This window comes from Panulirus ornatus, chromosome 47 (genome assembly GCF_036320965.1).
Source record: "Panulirus ornatus isolate Po-2019 chromosome 47, ASM3632096v1, whole genome shotgun sequence".
Classification (NCBI taxonomy): domain Eukaryota; kingdom Metazoa; phylum Arthropoda; class Malacostraca; order Decapoda; family Palinuridae; genus Panulirus; species Panulirus ornatus.
In genome coordinates, this window is record NC_092270.1 from 1194888 (window position 1) to 1219318 (window position 24431).

The window sequence follows — 24431 nt, forward strand, 5'->3', positions numbered from 1 at the left end:
TTTTCTGTTTTTGCTACTTTTTATGAACAGTTTCACTGAATCAGAAGTGCATGGTAAATACTCCATACTTTAAGCAGTTTTGAACACGGGAAAATATAAATATAGTTTTCATGTAATATCATTGGCATTAGACTATTTCCTAGATTTCCCCCGCATACAGGAGAAAATGCAATTGGAAGCTGACAGTTGGTATGAAAAGTTGTATATTTTTTTGAAGCCAGTATTTTTAAATTAAATGACAACATTATGCAGCTGCTGAGTGCATTGTTTTAGGAAAATCATTCAAATGTGATAGCAGGATATACTTTTAATTCTGAATATGGGTACTTAATTACATTTCCACATAAAGATCAAGGATCTTGAAAAGACCTAAAATTGATCTTGAAGTCCGCGCACAGAGAAATAAATTAAATAAAAAAGGGTGGGAAAGGGTGTAAGGGGAGGGAATGGGAGAGCACTAGGATTACCAGCTTCTTTGTATCATGTATACCAAACTTTTCTTTGACTTTGGATACTAGATTGATGCCAGGGCCAATGGAAAGATGATGAAATTTATAATTCTTTGACTTCAGATACTAGATTAATGCCAGGGCCAATGGAAGGATGATGAAATTTATAAAACCTCAAAAAAAAAAAGCAGTATCTAAAGTATATTTCATCAAACTAATAAAACTTTTTGTTTCCTTAGCACAAAACTGCCTTGTAAGGTCTTGCCCTTAATCTGTTCAATATTTTTGAAAAAATGATGGGTATGAAGATACTGATCCAATTACTTGGATTCCAATGACTCCTGCTAGTGAAGAAACACCCACATTTCTTTTGTAGTACTTATGCAGCAAGTTCCATCATCCTCTACTGTGCCAAATGAGTTGCCTGTCCAGCTGTAGATCTGCAAAAATGAAATCATTCATAATTATCCCTGGGGATAGGGGAGAAACAATACTGCCCACGTATTCCCTGTGTGTTGTAAAAGGTGACTCAGATGGGTGGGATTATGTGGCTGGAAATTCTTCCTTCCTGTATTACTTTTCAAGTGAAAGAATAAAGCAAGGAGCCAGGCAAGGATTTTCCCCTAAAAGACTCTGTAATTTCTTCTTGATGCTACCTAGGTCACTCAGGAAATGGCAAATATGCAAAAGAAAAAAATCATAGTTATGTAACAAATGGACCCCTTTTATCAAGCTCCTGCAGTTTCAAAGCAGTGCTTCACATACAAGCAGGGTAAGGTGGATTCCTTTGGCTGAAAAGGTCCTTGGTGATATTAAACTCTTTCCTATCCGCTCCCAATGATACTCTTTGTTGAAGGTAAATTCTATGCTTTGATAACTAGTTGCTTGCAGTATTACTACTTGCTGGTGGAGTCTATTAACTAAACATTTTTTTATACTTGTTTCCTGTGTCAACAAGGTAGTGCCAGAAACAGATGAAGACGAGGTCTAATGGTTTGGACCTAAGGGGAGAATGAGATGTTAAAAAAGAGGATGCAAGCGCCACAAATGAAGGGGAAAAGGAAGAGACCAAACTGTAGATTGAAGGTTATAGTGAAATATATTTTGAAGGCTCAGGGCCTGAATGGGCTGGAAGGTGATTGGCAAACACACGACAGAGTGAACTGAAGAGTTGTGGTATAAAGGAGGCAACATGCTGTCAATGGACTGAACAAGGTCACATGATGCAGTCAGGAGAAACCACACAAAAGGCCTGTGGTGCCCGTGCAATCAGGGGAAACCACACAAAAGGCCCTGTGGTGCCCGTTTGTGGAAAGGGGGCTTTGGTTTGGTAAATTATACATGAGAGCAAGAGAATGGTAGTGAGTGAATGAAGCCTTTTCTCCAGATGTACCTGGTGCTACCTTGCTTATGCAGGATATAGTGAACAAGCATTAAAAAAATATCTATTCTATTATTATTACTCCATTCCCTAATTATTGAGAAAGATTAGTTTCACCAAGCCTCCATACATCACTCACATCCTAGACTCCTACCAAATGGGTTTAATTGAAACCTACTTTTCACATAAATGTACTTGATTATTTATTTTACACATACTGATTCATCAAGTACAACCAGTCTCCAAATAACCCTTTAACTCACCTCCATACACAAAATGCTTCCATGCATTCATTTCCAATCAATTTTCGAGGATCTTCATCCGAAATATCCCTACCTTTAATCAATTCTCTAACCACATCTCTTCATTTCTTGTGGTTTACCTCTTCTCCCTGTACTTTAGATTTTGTTTATTTTATTATAATTTATCTTCTTGACAAACCTATCATCTGCAAGACATTCTCTATTCCCATAAAATCCTAAAAATTATAATCCATGCAACTTTCTATAATTATTTCACATCGTATAACCTTTCCGTAATTCTTCATTCCATCCATCCTCAATCTCAACTATACTACACATATCATCCATTACTCCTGCTCTTATTTTCTACATATATATATATACATATATATGTAAGTTTCACATCCACAGAATCAGCACTGGAACAATGTACTGCAGGAAAGCTTCCAGCACTCAATGATAAAATTTGAGATCATGCACCTAAACTTTACAAGAACAATATCTTGATGCTCACAGGTAGAAAGTGTCTTCCTCTATGGGTTTCCCAATCCAATGACCAAATCCTGCACGAGCAAATGCTGTCACAACTGCTCTTTTGCTTACCTGAAAAATGAAATAAATTTGCTAACATTTATGTATCTACAGATACAAGCAATTTCCACACCAAAAATAGTACTATCAAACTTTTGGACAAAACTGCTTTTCATTATCCAATACATTTCTTAAAACTATACCAGTGAGGCCTTAAAATGCTCACTTACATTTACAGATCACTGGACACACAGTTATCTACCTTATGGTAAATCAAATGAATATCTTTGCCAGCTATAAAATTCTGGATAAAATCATTTCCTGCATAGGTAAATGCAATAATCAGTGCCATGCTACAAGCAATTTTCCTGCAAATTCTTTCCACTATTTTCCTGTCTTCTCGACACTCGTGTAACGTCATAAACTTTTGTTCAGCAAAAGTAAAATCATGAAAAAATGCCAAACTAAATATGGTTTTACTACATATTTCAAATATGTATTGCAAGTTGGTGTGAGTAAAAGTGATAACGGTGAGAATCTAAAGAAAGTAGAGTACTTTAGATATCTAACAGTGGATATGTCAGCAAATGGAAACTTGTGAGGTTATATGAACCAAACAGTGCTTGAGGGGACAAGGGTGGGTATGTATGATGTTACACTAGTTCTGACACTGCTGTATGGGTAAGTCTTGGGCCTTATATTGCAAAAGAATGGAAGGTTGTGAGTGCTGGGAAAAGAATGACAATGTAAGAGAGGTGTTTTAGGCAAGCAGAGTATGACAGGGAGAAATGAAGGATATACTCAAATGGTTTGGACGAGGCATGGGCTATAGATAGAGTTGTGCAGAAGAGGGTGAATGTGCTGGAAATGAGATGTTTGAGGACAATATGTGGTGTGAGGTGGTTTGATCGAGTAAGTAATGAAAGGGTAAGAGAGATGTGTGGTAATAAAAAGAGTGTGGTTGAGAGAGCAGAAGAGGATGTTTTGAAATGGTTTGGGCACATGGAGAGAATGAGTGAGGAAAGATTGACCAAGAGGATATATGTGTCAGAGGTGGAGGGAATGAGAAGTGGGTGACCAAATTGGAGGTGGAAAGATGGAGTGAAAAAGATTTTGAGTGATCAGGGCCTGAACATGCAGGAGGGTGAAAGGCGTGCAAGAAATAGAGTGAATTGGAACGATGTGGTATCCTGGGGTCGACATGCTGTCAATGGATTGAACCAGGGCATGTGAAGCGTCTGGGGTAAACCATGGAAAGTTCTGTGGGGCCTGGATGTGGAAAGGGAGCTGTGGTTTCGGGCATTATTGCATGACAGCTAGAGACTGAGTGTGAACGAATGGGGCCTTTGTTGTCTTTTCCTAGCGCTACCTCGCACACATGAGGGGGGGGGGATGTTATTCCACGTATGGCGAGGTGGCGATGGGAATGAATAAAGGCAGACAGTGTGAATTATGTGCATGTGTATATGTGTATATGTCTGTGTGTGTATATATATGTGTACATTGAGATGTATGGGTATGTATATTTGCGTGTGGGGACGTGTATGTATATACATATGTATGGGGGTGGGTTGGGCCATTTCTTTCGTCTGTTTCCTTGCGCTACCTCGCAAACGCGGGAGACAGCGACAAAGCAAAATATTAATAAAAATAATATATATATATATATATATATATATATATATATATATATATATATATATATATATATATATATATATATATATCTTTCTTTCATACTATTCGCCATTTCCTGCGCTAGCAAGGTAGCGTTAAGAACAGAGGACTGGGCCTTTGAGGTAATATCCTCATCTGGCCCCTTCTCTGTTCCTTCTTTGAGAAAAAAACAAAAAACAAACAAACGAGGGGAGGATTTCCAGCCCCCCGCTCCCTTCCCTTTTAGTCGCCTTCTACGACACGCAGGGAATACGTGGGAAGTATTCTTTCTCCCCTATATATATATATATATATATATATATATATATATATATATATATATATATATATTTTTACATTCGCCAAAACTATTCGCCATTTCCCGCGTTAGCGAGGTAGCATGAAGAACAGAGGACTAGGCCTTTGAGGGAATAATATATATATATATATATATATATATATATATATATATATATATATATATATATATATATATATATATCTTTCTTTTCTTTCATACTATTCGCCATTTCCCTTTTAGTCGCCCTCTACAACACGTGGGGAATACATGGGAAGTATTCTTTCTCCTCTATCCCCAGGGGAAAATAAATATAATTTATACAAATAAAATGAAATAAATTCAATCAATTTAAAGTGGACTTCATTAAAACTTACTTGAAAGTTAGTTGCTTGAGCTTTGATCTCCCCATATGAGAGAGACTTAGTTGCCTTAACATCAATTTCAGTCAAAGTGGGAAGATCATCTAGTAGTTCAATGAACCTAGATAGGAATTGTCTCTTACACAATATGGAGGAGGTTTCTCCCTCTTGCTGACCAGTCATTGCATTTAGGATTTCTAGTTTCTCTCTTTCTGTTCGGATAAAAGTATTCTTAGTAAAGTTGAATGAGAGTAACAGACAATTATTCATCTTTCAAAACTTATCAATTACATGCAAAAGGCGAGAACTTTGTAAAATAATGATAATAATGTTAAAGAAAAACTGACCACAATCCCAATTGGCTGAGATGAGAGGTGCCCTCTGAGGCAGACGCGGTTCAGTGAAATTGACTTTTTCCATTTTGGGCTTCTGTAAATGGAATGGTGGTGGTATGCCCTCGAGAGTTTGCTCCATTCTCCCACAAAGTGCTCTGGAACATACAAATTAATACATAAATAATTACCCACAAAATAATGAATCTGTGAATTAGGTGCATCTGTATTGCTTGCCTGGTAATAAACAGTCCATCAAAGTCGGGTAACAAGATTGTTTTCAGTTCTCATGGGCTGCTGTGGCCAAACTGGATGTCAGATCTGTCAGAGAAGGACTCTTTGTGACCATCCATTAGCATTTTCTATGATTTTAATTTTAGTCCACTCCACTCAGTGCTTTCGGAAAAGAAAATGAGGAATTTCAAACTAATCGGAGACTATTTTGCCCTGTAGCTGCCATAAGAGATGTCAGGTGAGCATGAAATAAACAAACTTTAATATTAAAGACTTTCCATACATAATTTCTGCTCAACTGAATAAGTTTTTTCTCAAAATATGTAAAGTCATAAAAAAACACATTAGAGATTTAAAACTGAAAATGTTCTTATTTTGATCCTCTGTTTCCTGCCATGCATATATTAACTTTTTCTTCCAAGGATATATAATTGTAGTTATTTTAATCTTTCGTGGTAGTTAATGTGTTCCCCCAACTACAGTAGTAAAATGCTTCTGATTTCTCTCTAGTTTCTGAACTTGTTTGCTCATGACCATAAAACACAATATCCCATTTTTTACATACATAGAGAACAATTTCATCACCAGCTTCTAATCTCTCAAAATAATTATATTCTCATTATCATACATTTGAGTAGAAGGTGTTATCTTTTCAATGTGATCATTCAAGTTTCTCATCTACATAGATGTCTTATGTTTTGATATTTGGTCCTCTTCCTATCACTTTCTTTGTAGGGCTTATGTCTATCTATCCCTTTATCTATCTATATCTCTGACACCTGTTCCCACCTGGAACTCCCTTAGGGGAGTGGCCATGGTAACAGTGTTTCCATTACTAGTAAACTCCAGTGCTGCTTCTTAGCCTTCACTGCCTTACCCCTGACAGGCCACTGGCAGAGGGCAACTCCAAGAGATGCTTATATCTAGTGTTACTGAAGTCTTAATAATTTTTCAGACTTATTTGCTTCTAATTTTCTTCATTAAATTCCTTCAGGTTTTCTTCTACCTACTTCAAATTATGTTCAAGCCTTTTGGCACTTGGTTTTGTGATCAACTGACCATATCATTTTACTGACTGCTGACATTTGCAACATCTTCCTATGCTTTCATTTCCTTCTGGCTAAGTTTGCTTTTATTGTAAAGAGAATCAGTGTTAATAAAATTCCTAGGGCACATCTACAAGTACATCATCTACATTAGAGGTTCCTCTGTCTATTACTATCAGTTATTTGGATGCTTTCATTTACTTCTGTGTCAGTGTGTGATATTACTGGAAAAATTACCCAAAGCCAATATCATCACTTGGGGGGGGGGGGGGGGGGGGGGGGGGGGGGGGCAACTAACAGTTCATCATCTACATAAGTTCCTTTATCTACTAATATGAATCTTCTGTTATTCAAAAACTGAACTTTTCTTTTTTCTTTTATACTTGATCGCCATTTTCTGTGTTAGTGAGGTAGCGCCAGGAACAGATGAAGTAAGAAGCTTGCGCTCACATCCACACTCCAGGTGTCATGTTCATATTTTACTCAAATTGTTTCCATTTTACTCAAGTAGAATTTTGTGTTGCCATTGTTTGTTTGTTCCTAACACCACTGTGCTATAGTGGAAGAAATAATTAAGTAAAGAAAAAAGGCCTCACAAGGTTTCCATATTTCATCTCTTATGTTTGAAATTCTTAATCCTACTTTAGTAATTGATTTCACACCTGAATTCTTAATCCTACATTAATAATTGATTTCAGACCTGAAGACTTTTTGTTCTGTCCCTTTTCTTTTCATCCATCTATATTCCTGGTCATGTATGTTCTTATTACTTATACTTTGGTTTTCATTATATGGTTTCCCTCTCTGTTCATATCCCTTTAGTGTCTTTTTCCAACTTTGCATTGATATTGATTCTTATTCTTTCTAATTCTTTCATAAATGTTCACTTCTTGATTCTCAGACCCTTAAACTCTCTTCCGTTATTATCTATCTATCTATATCTCTAACGCCTGTTTCAACTGGAACTCCCTCAAAGGGGTGGCAACGGCAACAAAGTCTCCATAACTAAAGAACTCCAGTGCCACTTCTTAGCCCTTAGTGCTATATTAGGTGCTTAAATTTATATTATTCATTCTTCCTATCTATCTTTCTATCCATATCTCTGATGCCAGTTCCATTCTGGAGCTCCCTCAAGGGGGTGGCCATGGCAACAGAGTCTCCATAAGTAGTGAACTCCAGTGCTGCTTCTTAGCATTTAGTGCCTAACCCTTCACATGCCACTGGCAGAAGGCAAGTCTAGTGCAGTGTTTGCAGAAGCTCCTACCTAATGTTCCTATTGACTACTTCTATCTAATGCCCCTGCCTAATGTTCTTATCTACTACTTCTATCTAATGCTCCTACCTACATATTCACTGCCTACTGCTTCTATCTATTGCTCCTATCATTTTGCCAAAACGTAGGGCTTGCACATATCATTCACCAGAGGAAAATCTAGTTACGAAGAATAAGCTGTGAGTCAAGTGTTATGTGTGACTAAGAGAGATTATGTTTGTGGACAGAATGCCAGTAATCCACGTGTAGGTGAGGCAGAAAGGAAAGAGCAACCTGGGCCACCCCTCACCCTTCTTGATACACCAGCAGGTAGTATTGTTGTTGGCTGTCTAATAACTACTACCCACCTATCCTTCCTATGTTCTCTAAAATTCATATACTAGTAGCAGCAAGAATTTCTGTCTCCACTAAACTTTTTCATTTCTGCCTCACCCACACATGGACTACCAGTATTGTCCACAAACATACAATTTGAAGGATTATATATTGTCACAGTAAATGATGGCAACAAAGGTTCTGAAGTACTCATGCATATTTTGAGGGAATTGTATTTGCATTAAAGCAAAAGCATCTGTCTCTAGTATCTTCAGCATGTATTTATGTAATGACCTATTTACACTGTATAGGAGGGAGTTTAACACTCATGGGGGCCCATCACTTAAACCTTCCTTACTGTCATACAATTCTTTAAACTTCTGTATGCTGTAGTCATTAAGCATGTCTTCATTCCATTTCTTCCATTCAAAAACCACTCTTAAACAATGAAAGTACATTATGCATCCTTTTTGACAAGTTTCTTACATAATTTCATGTTCTCTGACTGTATGATAGAGCAGGAGAGAGTGTGCTGAAATTATCTGAACACACGATGATGATGAGTGATGAGAGGGTAAAAGAAAGGGTACACAAGTTGGAAGTGCAGGAAACAGGGAAATGGGGGAAACTGGGGAGGAGGAGGAAGAAGGTTGAAGTGAAAGAGCCTTTGAGTGATCAAGGCCTGAACATGTAGAAGGGTGTAAGGTATGCAAAGGATACAACATAATGGAGCAATGTGATATACAGGAGGTAACATGCTGTCGAAGGTCAAACCAGGGTATAAGAAGCAGTCTGAGGAAACCATGGATACGTCTGTGAAGCCCTGCTGTGGACTAGGGGGTTCTGGTTCCAAAGCATTATACATGATAGTCAAGTAGTGAATGTGTATGAATGAGACCACTCTCTGTTTGTTCCTAGCAAACAAGTATGGGAAATTTTTTTTTTACTCACCTGTACACATGTGCTTCATTGAACAGTGAGCCTATGATTACTGACTCTAGGTACACTGGTTCCAAGAAGTGGGATAAAAGTGCACCCTGAATACCAACCACATTCCACCGTGCAATTTTATCTGAACAAGACATTGTGCGTAAAGGTTCTCCCTGGATTACTGCATCCCATGTTTGAAGGTGATCGCTACCAGCCTGTAAGTAAAAGCAGCAATTATACACAATATTGAATCAACAATTTCTTTTTACACTTAATGTAATAAGGAAGTGTTAGGAACAAACAACAGCCTCAGTTGCACACATCTATTCTCCAGCTGTTACGAAGTTACTACTAAAACCATCAACACCCAAGCCCAAAAGACTATGGTACCTGTACTCTACAATGTAGCTTGAATACACATGACAAATAGAGAAGGGATGTTTCCTGGCACTACCTTGCTGTTGCAAGGGGTGGCGATGCTGCTTCTTGTGGGGTGGGGTGGGGTGGTGCTAGGGAATGGATGAAGGCAAGTAAGTACGATATACATGTGTATATGTATGTTGATATATATATATATATATATATATATATATATATATATATATATTTTATATATATATATATATATATGCATGTATGTATATATGTGTGCATATGAGTGGATGGGTCTTCCTTCATCTGTGTCCTTGGTACTACCTTGCTAACACGGAAAGTGGCAATCAAGTATAATAATAAAAAATAATAAGTTTGAAGATAGAGAGGCAGATTTAAGGTGTTTTGGTCGGTGGTGTGCAAAGTGAGACGGTCAAGGAGGATGGTTAAGACAGAAGAGGTGGTGAAAGCCTTGCGGAAGATGAAATCCAGCAAGGCAATGGGTTTGAATGGTATTTATTATGAAAGGGGGTGACTGTGTTGTTGACTGGTTGGGAAGGATATTCAATGTATGTATGGATCATACATGTATAGTGCCATTGTACAAAGGCAAAGGAAGTAAAGGTGAGTGTCCAAACTACAAAGGCATAAGTTTGAGTATTCCAGAAAAATTGTATGGGAGGGTATTGATTAAGAGGGTAAAGGCATGTGCAGAGCATCGGAGAGGAGCAGTGTGGTTTCAGAAGTGGCAGATGTTTGCTTTGAAGAATGTGTGTGAGAAATATTCAGAAAAACAGAGGGATTTGTATGTAGCATTTATAGATCTGGAAGAAGGCATATGATAGGGTTGATAGAGATGTTTTGTGGAAGGTCTTAAGAGCATATGGTGTGGGAGGTAAGCTGTTAGAAGCAGTGAAAATTTTTTATCAAGGATGTAAGGCATGTGTAAGAATAGGAGGAAAGGAGAGTGACTAGTTCCCAGTGAAGGATGGTCTGCGGCAGGGGTGTGTGATGTCTCTATGGCTGTTAAATTTGTTTATGGATGGGGTGGTTAGGGAGGTAAATGCAAGAGTTTTGGAGAGAGGGGTTGAGTGTGCAGTCTGTTGGGGATGAGAGGGCCTGGGAAGTGAGTCAGGTGTTGTTCTCCGATGACAGAGCACTGGTGGCTGACTCGAGTGAGAAACTGCAGAAGTTGGTGACTGAGTGAAAAATTATGTGAAAGGAGAAACTAGAGTAAATGTGAATAAGAGTGAGGTTATTAGGTTCAGTAAGGTTGAGGGATAAATTAGTTGGGAACGAGTTTGAATGGAGATAATCTGAAGTGAAGTGACATGTTTTAGGTATCTGGGAGTGGGCTCAGCAGCGAATGGAACCATGAAAGTGGGTGGGGGAGGGAGAAAAGGTTCTGGGAGGGATGAAGAATGTGTGGAAAGAGAGAGAGTGTAATCTCAGACAGCAAAAATGAGGATGTTTGAAGGAATAATACTTCCAATAATATTATATGGTTGTGAGGCATGGGCTATAGATAAGTTTGTACAGAGGAGGATGGATGTGTTGGAAATGAAATGTTTGAGAACAATATGAGAAGTCAGGTGGCATAAGTAATGAAAGGGTAAGAGAGATGTATGGCAATAATTAAGTGTGCTTGAGAAAACAGGGGTGTTGAAATGGTTTGGACATATGGAGAGAATGAGAGAGGAAAGGCTGACAAAGACAATATATGTGCCTGAGGTGAAGGGAACAAAGAGAAGCAGGAGACCAAATTGGAGGTGGAAGGATGGAGTGAAAAAGATCTTGAGCAATTGGGCCTGAACATGCAGGAGGGTGAGAGGCATGCAAGGAACAAGAGTGAATTGGAACGATGTGGTGGTATACCAGGGTTGACATGCTGTCAATGGACTGAACCAGGGTATATGAAATGTCTGGAATAAACTATGGAAAGGTCTGTGGGACCTGGATGTGGATAGGGAGTTGTGGTTTCAGTGCATTACACATGACATCAGGAGATCGAGTGTAAATGAATGTGGCCTTTTATTTTTCTGTTTTCCTGGCACTACCTCACTGACACAGGGGCTGGTCATGCTGTTTCCTTTGGGTGGGGTGATGCCGGGAATGGATGAAGGCAAGCAATTACGAATATGTACATGTGTATATATGTATATTGCTGTGTATGTGTAGTATATTGCTGTGTATGTTTATAGGTATATATATATGTACGTGTATGGGCGTGTATGTTTACATACACTGCGGGAATGCAGCAGTCCACTATCATGATAATAATAATTATAATAATAATAATAATAATAATAATAATAATAATAATAATAATAATAATAAAGGAGGTAAGGGGAGTGGGGGAGGAGTGGGATGCATTTAGAGAAGCAGTGATGGCTTGCGCAAAAGATGCTTGTGGCATGAGAAGCATGGGAGGTGGGCAGATTAGGAAGGGTAGTGAGTGGTGGGATGAAGAAGTAAGATTATTAGTGAAAGAGAAGAGAGAGGCATTTGGACGATTTTTGCAGGGAAATAATGCAAATGAGTGGGAGATATATAAAAGAAAGAGGCAGGAGGTCAAGAGAAAGTGCATGTGCAAGAGGTGAAAAAAGGGCAAATGAGAGTTGGGGTGAGAGAGTATCATTAAATTTTAGGGAGAATAAAAAGATGTTTTGGAAGGAGGTAAATAAAGTGCGTAAGACAAGGGAACAAATGGGAACTTCAGTGAAGGGGGCTAATGGGGAGGTGATAAGTAGTGGTGATGTGAGAAGGAGGTGGAGTGAGTATTTTGAAGGTTTGTTGAATGTGTTTGATGATAGAGTGGCAGATATAGGGTGTTTTGGTCGAGGTGGTGTGCAAAGTGAGAGGGTTAGGAAAAATGATTTGGTAAACAGAGAAGAGGTAGTAAAAGCTTTGCAGAAGATGAAAGCCTGCAAGGCAGTGGGTTTGGATGGCATTGCAGTGAAATTTATAAAAAAAAAGGGGGTGACGGTATTGTTGACTGGTTTGTAAGGTTATTTAATGTATGTATGATTCATGGTGAGGTGCCTGAGGATTGGCGGAATGCTTGCATAGTACCACTGTACAAGGGCAAAGGGGACAAAGGTGAGTGCTCAAATTACAGAGGTATACGTTTGTTGAGTATTCCTGGGAAATTATATAGGAGGGTATTGATTGAGAGGGTGAAGGCATGTACAGAGCATCAGATTGGGGAAGAGCAGTGTGGTTTCAGAAGTACTTCGGTAGAGGATGTGTGGATCAAGTGTTTGCTTTGAGGAATGTATGTGAGAAATACTTAGAAAAGCAAATGGATTTGTATGTAGCATTTATGGATCTAGAGAAGGCATATGATAGAGTTGATAGAGATGCTCTGTGGAAGGTATTAAGAATATATGGTGTGGGAGGCAAGTTGTTAGAAGCAGTGAAAAGTTTTTATCGAGGATGTAAAGCATGTGCACGTATAGGAAGAGAGGAAAGTGATTGGTTCTCAGTGAATGTAGGTTTGCGGCAGGGGTGTGTGATGTCTCCATGGTTGTTTAATTTGTTTATGGATGGGGTTGTTAGGGAGGTGAATGCAAGAGTTTTGGAAAGAGGGGCAAGTTTGAAGTCTGTTGTGGATGAGAGAGCTTGGGAAGTGAGTCAGTTGTTGTTCGGTGATGATACAGCGCTGGTGGCTGATTCATGTGAGAAACTGCAGAAGCTGGTGACTGAGTTCGGTAAAGTGTGTGAAAGAAGAAAGTTAAGAGTAAATGTGAATAAGAGCAAGGTTATTAGGTACAGTGGGGTTGAGGGTCAAGTCAATTGGGAGGTAAGTTTGAATGGAGAAAAACTGGAGGAAGTAAAGTGTTTTAGATATCTGGGAGTGGATCTGGCAGTGGATGGTACCATGGAAGCGGAAGTGAATCATAGGGTGGGGGAGGGGGCGAACATCCTGGGAGCCTTGAAGAATGTGTGGAAGTCAAGAACATTATCTCGGAAAGCAAAAATGGGTATGTTTGAAGGAATAGTGGTTCCAACAATGTTGTATGGTTGCGAGGCCTGGGCTATGGATAGAGTTGTGCGCAGGAGGGTGGATGTGCTGGAAATGAGATGTTTGAGGACAATATGTGGTGTGAGGTGGTTTGATCGAGTAAGTAACGAAAGGGTAAGAGAGTGTGGCTGAGAGAGCAGAAGAGGGTGTTTTGAAATGGTTTGGGCACATGGAGAGAATGAGTGAGGAAAGATTGACCAAGAGGATATATGTGTCGGAGGTGGAGGGAACCAGGAGAAGTGGGAGACCAAATTGGAGGTGGAAAGATGGAGTGAAAAAGATTTTGAGTGATCGGGGCCTGAACATGCAGGAGGGTGAAAGGCGGGCAAGGAATAGAGTGAATTGGATCAATGTGGTATACCAGGGTTGACGTGCTGTCAATGGATTGAACCAGGGCATGTGAAGCGTCTGGGGTAAACCATGGAAAGTTGTGTGGGGCCTGGATGTGGAAAGGGAGCTGTGGTTTCGGGCATTATTGCATGACAGCTAGAGACTGAGTGTGAACGAATGGGGCCTTTGTTGTCTTTTCCTAGCGCTACCTCGCACACATGAGGGGGGAGGGGGTTGTTATTTCACGTGTGGCGAGGTGGCGATGGGAATGAATAAAGGCAGACAGTGTGAATTGTGTGCATGGGTATATATGTATATGTCTGTGTGTGTGTATAAATGTGTACATTGAGATGTATAGGTATGTATATTTGCGTGTGTGGACGTGTATGTATATACAGGTGTATGTGGGTGGGTTGGGCCATTTCTTTCGTCTGTTTCCTTGCGCTACCTCGCAAACGCGGGAGACAGCGACAAAGCAAAATAAATAAAAAAATATAAATAATAATAATAATGATAATAATAATAATACATCTAAAGGATTATCATATAGATAGATGTTGCCTGACTATGTATGCCTGTGGTTACATTGCAAGTGAATCAGGGCGATGTGGTATATAGGAAGCAACGTGCTATCAACATACTGAACCAGTTGGAGAAAACCATGGAAAGGTCTGTGGGGTCTGGTTGTGGATTGGGGGTTATGGTGTTGGTGCACTACACATGAATGCTAAAGAACGGATGGGAGCAAATGAGGCCTTTCTTTGTCTGTTCCTGGCATTACTTCACTAATGTGGGAAATGACAAACAAGTACAAAAGATAGCACTATTACTCTTACCTTAATGGGTATTGTGCCCTCTCCTGGTTCAACTTTTGCTCGAAGCAATCCACGATTTCGTCTCTTGGCATGCTTTTCACCTCCTTCAGTTTCTTCATGTGGAGAAAAGATTCTTGCATCACCACATGGAGCAGTGTTTACATAAAGATGGAATTTGTACTGAGGGCAAACTCTGAAACCATGACCACTTTCTAACTCTTCAAGTATTGTTTCTACTGTAGATCCTGGGAAAAAAAAAAAAGACTGGTCATCTAAATATGAAACTGAAGGCATTAAACTGGGATGTTATATTGAAAACAGCTTACTGTGTGTGTATATATATATATATATTTTTTTTTATACTTTGTCGCTGTCTCCCGCGTTTGCGAGGTAGCGCAAGGAAACAGACGAAAGAAATGGCCCAACCCCCCCCCCATACACATGTACATACACACGTCCACACATGCAAATATACATACCTACACAGCTTTCCATGGTTTACCCCAGACGCTTCACATGCCTTGATTCAATCCACTGACAGCACGTCAACCCCTGTACACCACATGACTCCAATTCACTCTATTCCTTGCCCTCCTTTCACCCTCCTGCATGTTCAGGCCCCGATCACACAAAATCTTTTTCACTCCATCTTTCCACCTCCAATTTGGTCTCCCTCTTCTCCTCGTTCCCTCCACCTCCGACACATATATCCTCTTGGTCAATCTCTCCTCACTCATTCTCTCCATGTGCCCAAACCATTTCAAAACACCCTCCTCTGCTCTCTCAACCACGCTCTTTTTATTTCCACACATCTCTCTTACCCTTACGTTACTTACTCGATCAAACCACCTCACACCACACATTGTCCTCAAACATCTCATTTCCAGCACATCCATCCTCCTGCGCACATCTCTATCCATAGCCCACGCCTCGCAACCATACAACATTGTTGGAACCACTATTCCCTCAAACATACCCATTTTTGCTTTCCGAGATAATGTTCTCGACTTCCACACATTTTTCAAGGCTCCCAAAATTTTCGCCCCCTCCCCCACCCTATGATCCACTTCCGCTTCCATGGTTCCATCCGCTGACAGATCCACTCCCAGATATCTAAAACACTTCACTTCCTCCAGTTTTTCTCCATTCAAACTCACCTCCCAATTGACTTGACCCTCACCCCTACTGTACCTAATATATATATATATATATATATATATATATATATATATATATATATTTTTTTTTTTGCTTTGTCGCTGTCTCCCGCGTTTGGGAGGTAGCGCAAGGAAACAGATGAAAGAAATGGCCCAACCCACCCCCATACACAATGTATACACACACACTTCCACACACGCAAATATACATACCTACACAGCTTTCCATGGTTCACCCCAGACGCTTCACATGCCCTGATTCAATCCACTGACAGCACGTCAACCCCGGTATACCACATCGATCCAATTCACTCTATTCCTTGCCCTCCTTTCACCCTCCTGCATGTTCAGGCCCCGATCACACAAAATCTTTTTCACTCCATCTTTCCACCTCCAATTTGGTCTCCCACTTCTCCTCGTTCCCTCCACCTCCGACACATATATCCTCTTGGTCAATCTTTCCTCATTCATTCTCTCCATGTGCCCAAACCATTTCAAAACACCCTCTTCTGCTTTTTTTTTTCCAAACTATTCGCCATTTCCCGCATCAGCAAGGTAGTGTTAAGAACAGAGGACTGGGCCTCTGAGGGAACATCCTCACCTGGCCCCCTTCTCTGTTCCTTCTTTTGGAAAATTAAAAAAAAAACAAGAGGGGAGGATTTCCAGCCCCCCGCTCCCTCCCCTTTTAGTCGCCTTCTACGACACGCAGGGAATACGTGGGAAGTATTCTTTCTCCCCAATCCCCAGGGATATATATACATATATATTTATTTATTTATTTATTTTGCTTTGTCGCTATCTCCCACGTTTGCGAGGTAGCGCAAGGAAACAGACGAAAGAAATGGCCCAACCCACCCCCATACACATGTATCTACACACACGTCCACACACGCAAATATACATACCTATACATCTCAATGTACACATATATATATACACACAGAGACACATACATATATACCCATGCACACAATTCACAATGTCTGCCTTTATTCATTCCCATCGCCACCTCGCCACACATGGAAAACCATCCCCCTTCCCCCTCATGTGTGCGAGGTAGCGCTAGGAAAAGACAACAAAGGCCTCATTCGTTCACACTCAGTCTCTAGCTGTCATGCAATAATGCCCGAAACCACAGCTCCCTTTCCACATCCAGGCCCCACACAACTTTCCATGGTTTACCCCAGACGCTTCACATGCCCTGGTTCAATCCACTGACAGCACGTCAACCCCGGTATACCACATCGATCCACTTCACTCTATTCCTTGCCCGCCTTTCACCCTCCTGCATGTTCAGGACCCGATCACTCAAAATCTTTTTCACTCCATCTTTCCACCTCCAATTTGGTCTCCCACTTCTCCTCGTTCCCTCCACCTCCGACACATATATCCTCTTGGTCAATCTTTCCTCACTCATTCTCTCCATGTGCCCAAACCATTTCAAAACACCCTCTTCTGCTTTCTCAGCCACACTCTTTTTATTACCACACATCTCTCTTACCCTTACATTACTTACTCGATCAAACCACCTCACACCACATATTGTCCTCAAACATCTCATTTCCAGCACATCCACCCTCCTGCGCACAACTCTATCCATAGCCCACGCCTCGCAGCCATATAACATTGTTGGAACCACTATTCCTTCAAACATACCCATTTTTGCTTTCCGAGATAATGTTCTTGACTTCCAAACATTCTTCAAGGCTCCCAGGATTTTCGCCCCCTCCCCCACCTATGATTCACTTCCGCTTCCATGGTTCCATCCGCTGCCAGATCCACTCCCAGATATCTAAAACTGGAGGAAGTAAAGTGTTTTAGATATATATATTATTTATTTTTTTATTTATTTTATATTTTCATACTATTCACCATTTCCCGCGTCAGCAAGGTAGCGTTAAGAACAGAGGACTGGGTATCTGAGGGAATATCCTCACCTGGCCTCCTTCTCTGTTCCTTCTTTTGGAAAATAAAAAAAAACAAAAAAAAAAAACGAGGGGAGGATTTCCAGCCCCCCGCTCCCTCATATATATATATATATATATATATATATATATATATATATATATATATATATATATGTGTCTGATGACAGAGTGGCAGATATAGGGTGTTTGGGTCGAGGTGGTGTGCAAAGTGAGAGGGTTAGGGAAAATGATTTGGTAAACAGAGAAGAGGTAGTAAAAGCTTTGCGGAAGATGAAAGCCAGCAAGGCAGCAGGTTTGGATGGTATTGCAGTGGAATTTATTAAAAAAGGGGGTGACTGTATTGTTGACTGGTTGGTAAGGTTATTTAATGTATGTATGACTCATGGTGAGGTGCCTGAGGATTGGCGGAATGCGTGCATAGTGCCATTGTACAAAGGCAAAGGGGATAAGAGTGAGTGCTCAAATTACAGAGGTATAAGTTTGTTGAGTATTCCTGGTAAATTATATGGGAGGGTATTGATTGAGAGGGTGAAGGCATGTACAGAGCATCAGATTGGGGAAGAGCAGTGTGGTTTCAGAAGTGGTAGAGGATGTGTGGATCAGGTGTTTGCTTTGAAGAATGTATGTGAGAAATACTTAGAAAAGCAAATGGATTTGTATGTAGCATTTATGGATCTGGAGAAGGCATATGATAGAGTTGATAGAGATGCTCTGTGGAAGGTATTAAGAATATATGGTGTGGGAGGCAAGTTGTTAGAAGCAGTGAAAAGTTTTTATCAAGGATGTAAGGCATGTGTACGTGTAGGAAGAGAGGAAAGTGATTGGTTCTCAGTGAATGTCGGTTTGCGGCAGGGGTGTGTGATGTCTCCATGGTTGTTTAATTTGTTTATGAATGGGGTTGTTAGGGAGGTGAATGCAAGAGTTTTGGAAAGAGGGGCAAGTATGAAGTCTGTTGGGGATGAGAGAGCTTGGGAAGTGAGTCAGTTGTTGTTCGCTGATGATACAGCGCTGGTGGCGGATTCATGTGAGAAACTGCAGAAGTTGGTGACTGAGTTTGGTAAAGTGTGTGAAAGAAGAAAGTTAAGAGTAAATGTGAATAAGAGCAAGGTTATTAGGTACAGTAGGGTTGAGGGTCAAGTCAATTGGGAGGTGAGTTTGAATGGAGAAAAACTGGAGGAAGTGAAGTGTTTTAGATATCTGGGAGTTGATCTGGCAGCGGATGGAACCATGGAAGCGGAAGTGGATCATAGGGTGGGGGAGGGGGCGAAAATTCTGGGAACCTTGAAGAATGTGTGGAAGTCGAGAACATTATCTCGGAAAGCAAAAATGGGTATGTTTGAAGGAATAGTGGTTCCAACAATGTTGTATGGTTGCGAGGCGTGGGCTATGGATAGAGTTTTGCGCAGGAGGATGGATGTGCTGGAAATGAGATGTTTGAGGACAATGTGTGGTGTGAGGTGGTTTGATCGAGTAAGTAACGTAAAGGTAAGAGAGATGTGTGGAAATAAAAAGAGCTTGGTTGAGAGAGCAGAAGAGGGTGTTTTGAAATGGTTTGGGCACATGGAGAGAATGAGTGAGGAAAGATTGACCAAGAGGATATATGTGTCGGAGGTGGAGGGAACGAGGAGAAGAGGGAGACCAAATTGGAGGAGGAAAGATGGGGTGAAAAAGATTTTGTGTGATCGGGGCCTGAACATGCAGGAGGGTGAAAGGAGGGCAAGGAATAGAGTGAATTGGAGCGATGTGATATACCGGGGTTGACGTGCTGTCAGTGGATTGAATCGGGGCATGTGAAGCGTCTGGGGTAAACCATGGAAAGCTGTGTAGGTATGTATATTTGCGTGTGTGGACGTATGTATATACATGTGTATGGGGGTGGGTTGGGCCATTTCTTTCGTCTGTTTCCTTGCGCTACCTCGCAAACGCGGGAGACAGCGACAAAAAAAAAAAAAAAAAAAAAATATATATATATTTTTTTTTTTCATACTATTTGCCATTTCCCGCGATAGCGAGGTAGCGTCAAGAACAGAGGACTGGGCCTTTGAGGGAATACCCTCACCTGGCCCCCTTCTCTGTTCCTTCTTTTGGAAAATTAAAAAAAAAAAAAAAAAAAAAAAAAACGAGAGGGGAGGATTTCCAGCCCCCCGCTCCCTCCCCGTTTAGTCGCCTTCTACGACACGCAGGGAATATGTGGGAAGTATTCTTTCTCCCCTATCCCCAGGGATATTTTTTTTTTTTTTTTTTTTAAAAATATATATATATATATATATATTTTTTTTTTTTTTTCATACGATTCGCCATTTCCCGCATTTGCGAGGTAGCATTAAGAACAGAGGACTGGGCCTTAGAGGGAAAATCCTCACCTGGCCCCCTTCTCTGTTCCTTCTTTTGGAAAATTAAAAAAAAACGAGAGGGGAGGATTTCCAGCCACCCGCTCCCTCCCCTTTTAGTCGTCTTCTACGACACGCAGGGAATACGTGGGAAGTATTCTTTCTCCCCTATCCCCAGGGATAATATATATATATATATATATATATATATATATATATATATATATATATTACCAGATTGTGTTGAAAATGAAATGCCTGAGGATAAGTAGTGCAAGGTAGGGTGACCATGAAAGAATGAGTTTAAGAATAGGATGTGGTAATTAAAGCAGTGACTGAAAGCTGACCAGTGCGTGCTTAAATGGACTATTCACAGAAAAGGGACGAGAAAAAAAGAGGAAGTGGACCTACCTGTCATAAATGGATGGGGCAAGCAGGAGGAAAGGCCATGGAAAAGATGCAAAGACAGAGTGAAATAAGCTTTAGGGTACTCAAGAAAGCACCAGGAAGTCAAATCAAGGGTACAAGAGCTGAAAAAGGAGCCAATGAGAGATGAGGTTAATGAATATCAAAGTACTTCAGACACAATAAGAAAATGTTTTTTGGAAATGAGTAGCAGGAGGAAAACAAATTATATGGGAACAACAATGAGAGAACATTGGAAAATAGTAACAGGCACAGAAAAAAGAAATGAAAAAGAAAAGAAGTATCTAAAGTCTAAAGGACTGGGTGATGGATGTGGTGTGTTTAAGACAAGGTAGCATGTGGAATTTGTGAGCTACAGAAACTGATGCGATGAAAAGGAAGATCATGAAAGCCAATGTGGCAAAGCAACAGGAAGGATGGGACTGCAGTAGAGTTTCTCAAGAAAGGGGAGTGAGTGCTGCTGACTGGTGAGGTTATCCAACATTTGTAAGGCTCAAGGTGAAGTGCCAGTGGACTGACAAAACACATCTACAGTTTCCTTATATAAATATTTGCAAGGGAGACAAAAGTGAATGCTCATATAAAAAATATCATATGCCTTTTTCAGGTCCCAAATTTTTCTCTCAATCTTCAGTTGCTTTCTCTTGTAAACCTCCCTATGGCAAACTCCTTATCAACACCTACCATCTATACACCCATCTTTACTCTTTATCAACAATTTAATTTCTACATCTTACATGTACAAACCTTCCTCACGTGCTCACATACAGCCTTTCATATTTCTCCATTCTTAATGATCTAGAGCATATTATCTCCCACCCCACCCATATTCCTGATCACTGTGACCAATCTCCTAATGTTCTGAACATGCTTTTACCTAAAATCCTTTGTGCTGTAGCTTGTAGCTATACAATTGGTTCCTCTGACCAACCACTCATAAATGTATCTATTTTATTGGCACCTCCTCCTCCATCAGCTTCTTCTAATCGTAAATACTGGCACCTCAACAAAGCTGAATGGAAAACTTACAGAAATTGTTCTCTGACTTTCCTTGGGTTAAATTACTGTCTCTTATCCGGTGATGCCTCTGTCTCTGCCAAATGCACAGCAGAGGTTACTGTTGTGGAGGTCATTAAGGTGGGGATCAGGCTTGGAAAAACTCTCTTTTCTCTGACCTGGGAGACCTGTCTGGATGCTGAAATTTCTTTTAATTTCAAACAGTTGTTCCATATATACAAACAACTGATCTGTCCTTGTATGGAGTCCTTTTCTCACATTTAGGATGGTTTTAGCTCTGCATCCTTACTTGACAGAGTTGAGTCAAAAGAAGTCTGACTTACTTTCCCAAGCTAACTTGCCCTGTGCTGCAATGTTGGTTCACTTTCCCTTTTCTATAGATACTACTTTGGCTTTTGCTCCCAAAAACTGGTTGCTTTTGTCCCCACCATGCAATACTCTGCAAGCTGTTGTGTAGCACAATTACTATGTGCCATTGGCAACTCAAGGGTGGGCCATTTTGACAACTGTTTCATTCCTTACACCCTGAAGCTTTGGAACTCTCTACATCCTCAAGTCTTTCCCAATACCTATGAACTGGTACATCTTTAAAGACAGATTTTTCACTTCATCCAAAATTCATATATAATTTCCTTTGTCTTTTCTTTTCTCTTTCATTAATCTCTCTCTCTACATTTCAATTAAGGCACAGCTTTGATGTGGACTTTTGTCCATGACTGGAATTTTTTTTAAAGCTTCTCTAATCACCTACTACACCACACCCACTTCCTCTGTTTCGTATACCCTCACACTATGTCACTTAGTCTCTTAGTACCTCTATAAACAAGCCTCTTTTCCAAGCTCACTCACTTTTTACCTCTTCTATTCTATAAATAATTTCCTCTTTTCTGAAAACCAATACAAACTTTCACACTTCCACTAAAAAATGTTTACATTTGCATCCAACAAACTCTCTTTCGCATGCCTGTCAATCAGCACATATTCCCATAGTGCCTATCACCCACATATGTTTTGAATGCAACAGTTTTTAAAGAAAACTTCTCAATTAACAATCCTTTTTCTGCACAAACTTGAGAATCTGTTCCTTATTATTATTCACGCTAGGTATACCACACATCCTAATTATACTTTCAACTGCTACATCATCCACTCCTCCTTTCAGAAACTCTAAACCAAGGATTCAATCCATTGCTTTAAAATTGTCAAAACAGTTACGTAACTCCTCCCAGAAAGCACCCCTTTTTCCTTCACTTCTCTTACTACCAGATGCATAAGCACCAAAAATCACCTGCCTCTCATAGTCTACATTCATTCTCATCCACATCTGCCCTGACCTCATTTCTTAAACTCTATAACACAGTTCCATGGCTCTTTTATCAGAAGCACTACATCCTCATCCACATTAACCACAGCTTTTCCCTAATGAAAAATCCCAAACCATTCTATCCCTTCCCTTCCTCCTTTAACTTTGTTTCACTCAGACCCAGAACATGTAGGTTTCTCTTGTCACTTAAGGCAATGATCTATCCCTTCCTATCATGGTTACATCTTCATACATTTAAAGGCCCCAGCTTGAGCTTCAAGAAAAATATTTTGTTTGGCTCTTTACTTATTTTTGGGAAGTGATAATAAGTGGAAGAGAGGGTTTGAGACTTTCCAGATCCCCTCTCCTGCCCGATAATCACCTCTTACAATGCAAAGGAGATACAGAGGAGGTTTTCTTACTTGCTTACTTACTCCAAGAGATAAAAGAAACTTTTGAGTTAAGATAGAAAATCATTTGATTCATTTTGTCAAATATTATGTAATAGATGGAGAGAAAATTCTGTTTATAGACTGAGTTCCAGCAACCCACATGTCTGAGGAAGAAAGGAAAAGCATCAACCTGGGCCAGAACGGTGCATCATGCTGCTGTCCCTACTTCCGTTACTAACTTCCTTGTTGGTGCCTGCCCATCGCTTATTACCTGTAATTCAATACACCACAAAATCAAAATGTTATTCTGGACTTTTTTGATACTATATATGTTACAATGTTTGAAAACCATATAAAACATGTAATACAAACCACTCTTATATGATTCTGCAATCTTTTCGAGCTGTGTGTAGATGAAGTTAAGGACACATCTGCGAGCCAAAATCTCAGCATGGCAGTCGTTTATACACTGGCCTTCAAGACTAAGATGGTCACCAGTGATACATTTTGTGCCTGTTGCTATACTTATCACCTAGAAATCAAACAAAATATCACATATCTGGTATGGACAACATTTCAAAAATTTTGGCAGATAAAGTATTCCTTAAAGTGTACATACAATTCCACAGTATTTTTAACTATAAAAGTTCTACTGAGCCTGACTCTCCTGGTAATTACACTAATGTCAATATCCTTGGGAACAAAGATAGTGGAATTTTTCTTCCATAACTTCTGTGTCAAAGAAGGCAAATTAGGAAAGCCTAAGTGGGGAGTTGAAAACCCTTCCCTCCTGTCTTATTACCTTCTAAAAGTAAGAACATAAGGAGAAGCCTACTTAGGATTACTCCTGGAAGCTCTGTCATCTGTTACTCAAACTACCTTGGATGGGCAAGAAAAGAAAAATATATAAATTATTACTTATGTCTGCTTGGAATAACCTTCCTGCATTCTTTTCACTCTTTTATACTTATTTCCAGGTTACTGGATTCGTTAAGGCCTCATTTGCTCACATCCATTCTCTAGCTGTCATGTATAATGCACTGAAACTACAATCCCCCTATCCACAACCATGCCCCACAAACCTTCCCATGGTTTCCCCTGACAACTTTACATGCCCTGGTTCAACCCACTGACAGCATGCCTGTATGCCAAATCATCCCAATTCACTCTATTCCATGCACACATGACATCCTCCTGCATGTTCAGACTCCTTCCACTTTCATCTTTCAATCCATCCTTCCAGCACCTTAGTTTTCTTCTTATACTTTCTTCATTTCTAACTTTTTAT

At 40.1% G+C, this 24431-nt stretch overlaps 2 protein-coding genes across 5 annotated transcripts in view; one reads left to right on the forward strand and one right to left on the reverse strand.

Annotated features, from left to right (window-relative positions):
- On the reverse strand, positions 1 to 24237 carry LOC139763410 (double-stranded RNA-specific editase Adar-like). Of its 3 annotated transcripts, none has more exons than XM_071689426.1 (8): positions 23516 to 24237; positions 17404 to 17545; positions 14612 to 14835; positions 9071 to 9264; positions 5267 to 5409; positions 4935 to 5131; positions 2587 to 2675; positions 1 to 889 (listed from the first exon to the last, which is right to left on the reverse strand). In XM_071689426.1, the coding sequence occupies exons 2-8, from the start codon at positions 17405 to 17407 to the stop codon at positions 853 to 855; spliced, it is 888 nt and encodes a 295-aa protein (XP_071545527.1). In that variant the 5' UTR covers positions 17408 to 17545; positions 23516 to 24237; the 3' UTR covers positions 1 to 852. The 3 variants fall into 3 exon arrangements, with proteins under 3 accessions (XP_071545527.1, XP_071545526.1, XP_071545529.1); XM_071689425.1 differs by lacking the exon at positions 17404 to 17545 and adding an exon at positions 23334 to 23414 and having other exon boundaries at positions 23516 to 24193; XM_071689428.1 differs by lacking the exons at positions 4935 to 5131; positions 17404 to 17545 and adding an exon at positions 23334 to 23414 and having other exon boundaries at positions 23516 to 24195.
- Positions 1 to 24431, forward strand: part of Naglu (N-acetyl-alpha-glucosaminidase) — a 106824-nt gene that overhangs the window by 63368 nt on the left and 19025 nt on the right. The gene's annotated exons all lie outside the window — the stretch shown is intronic.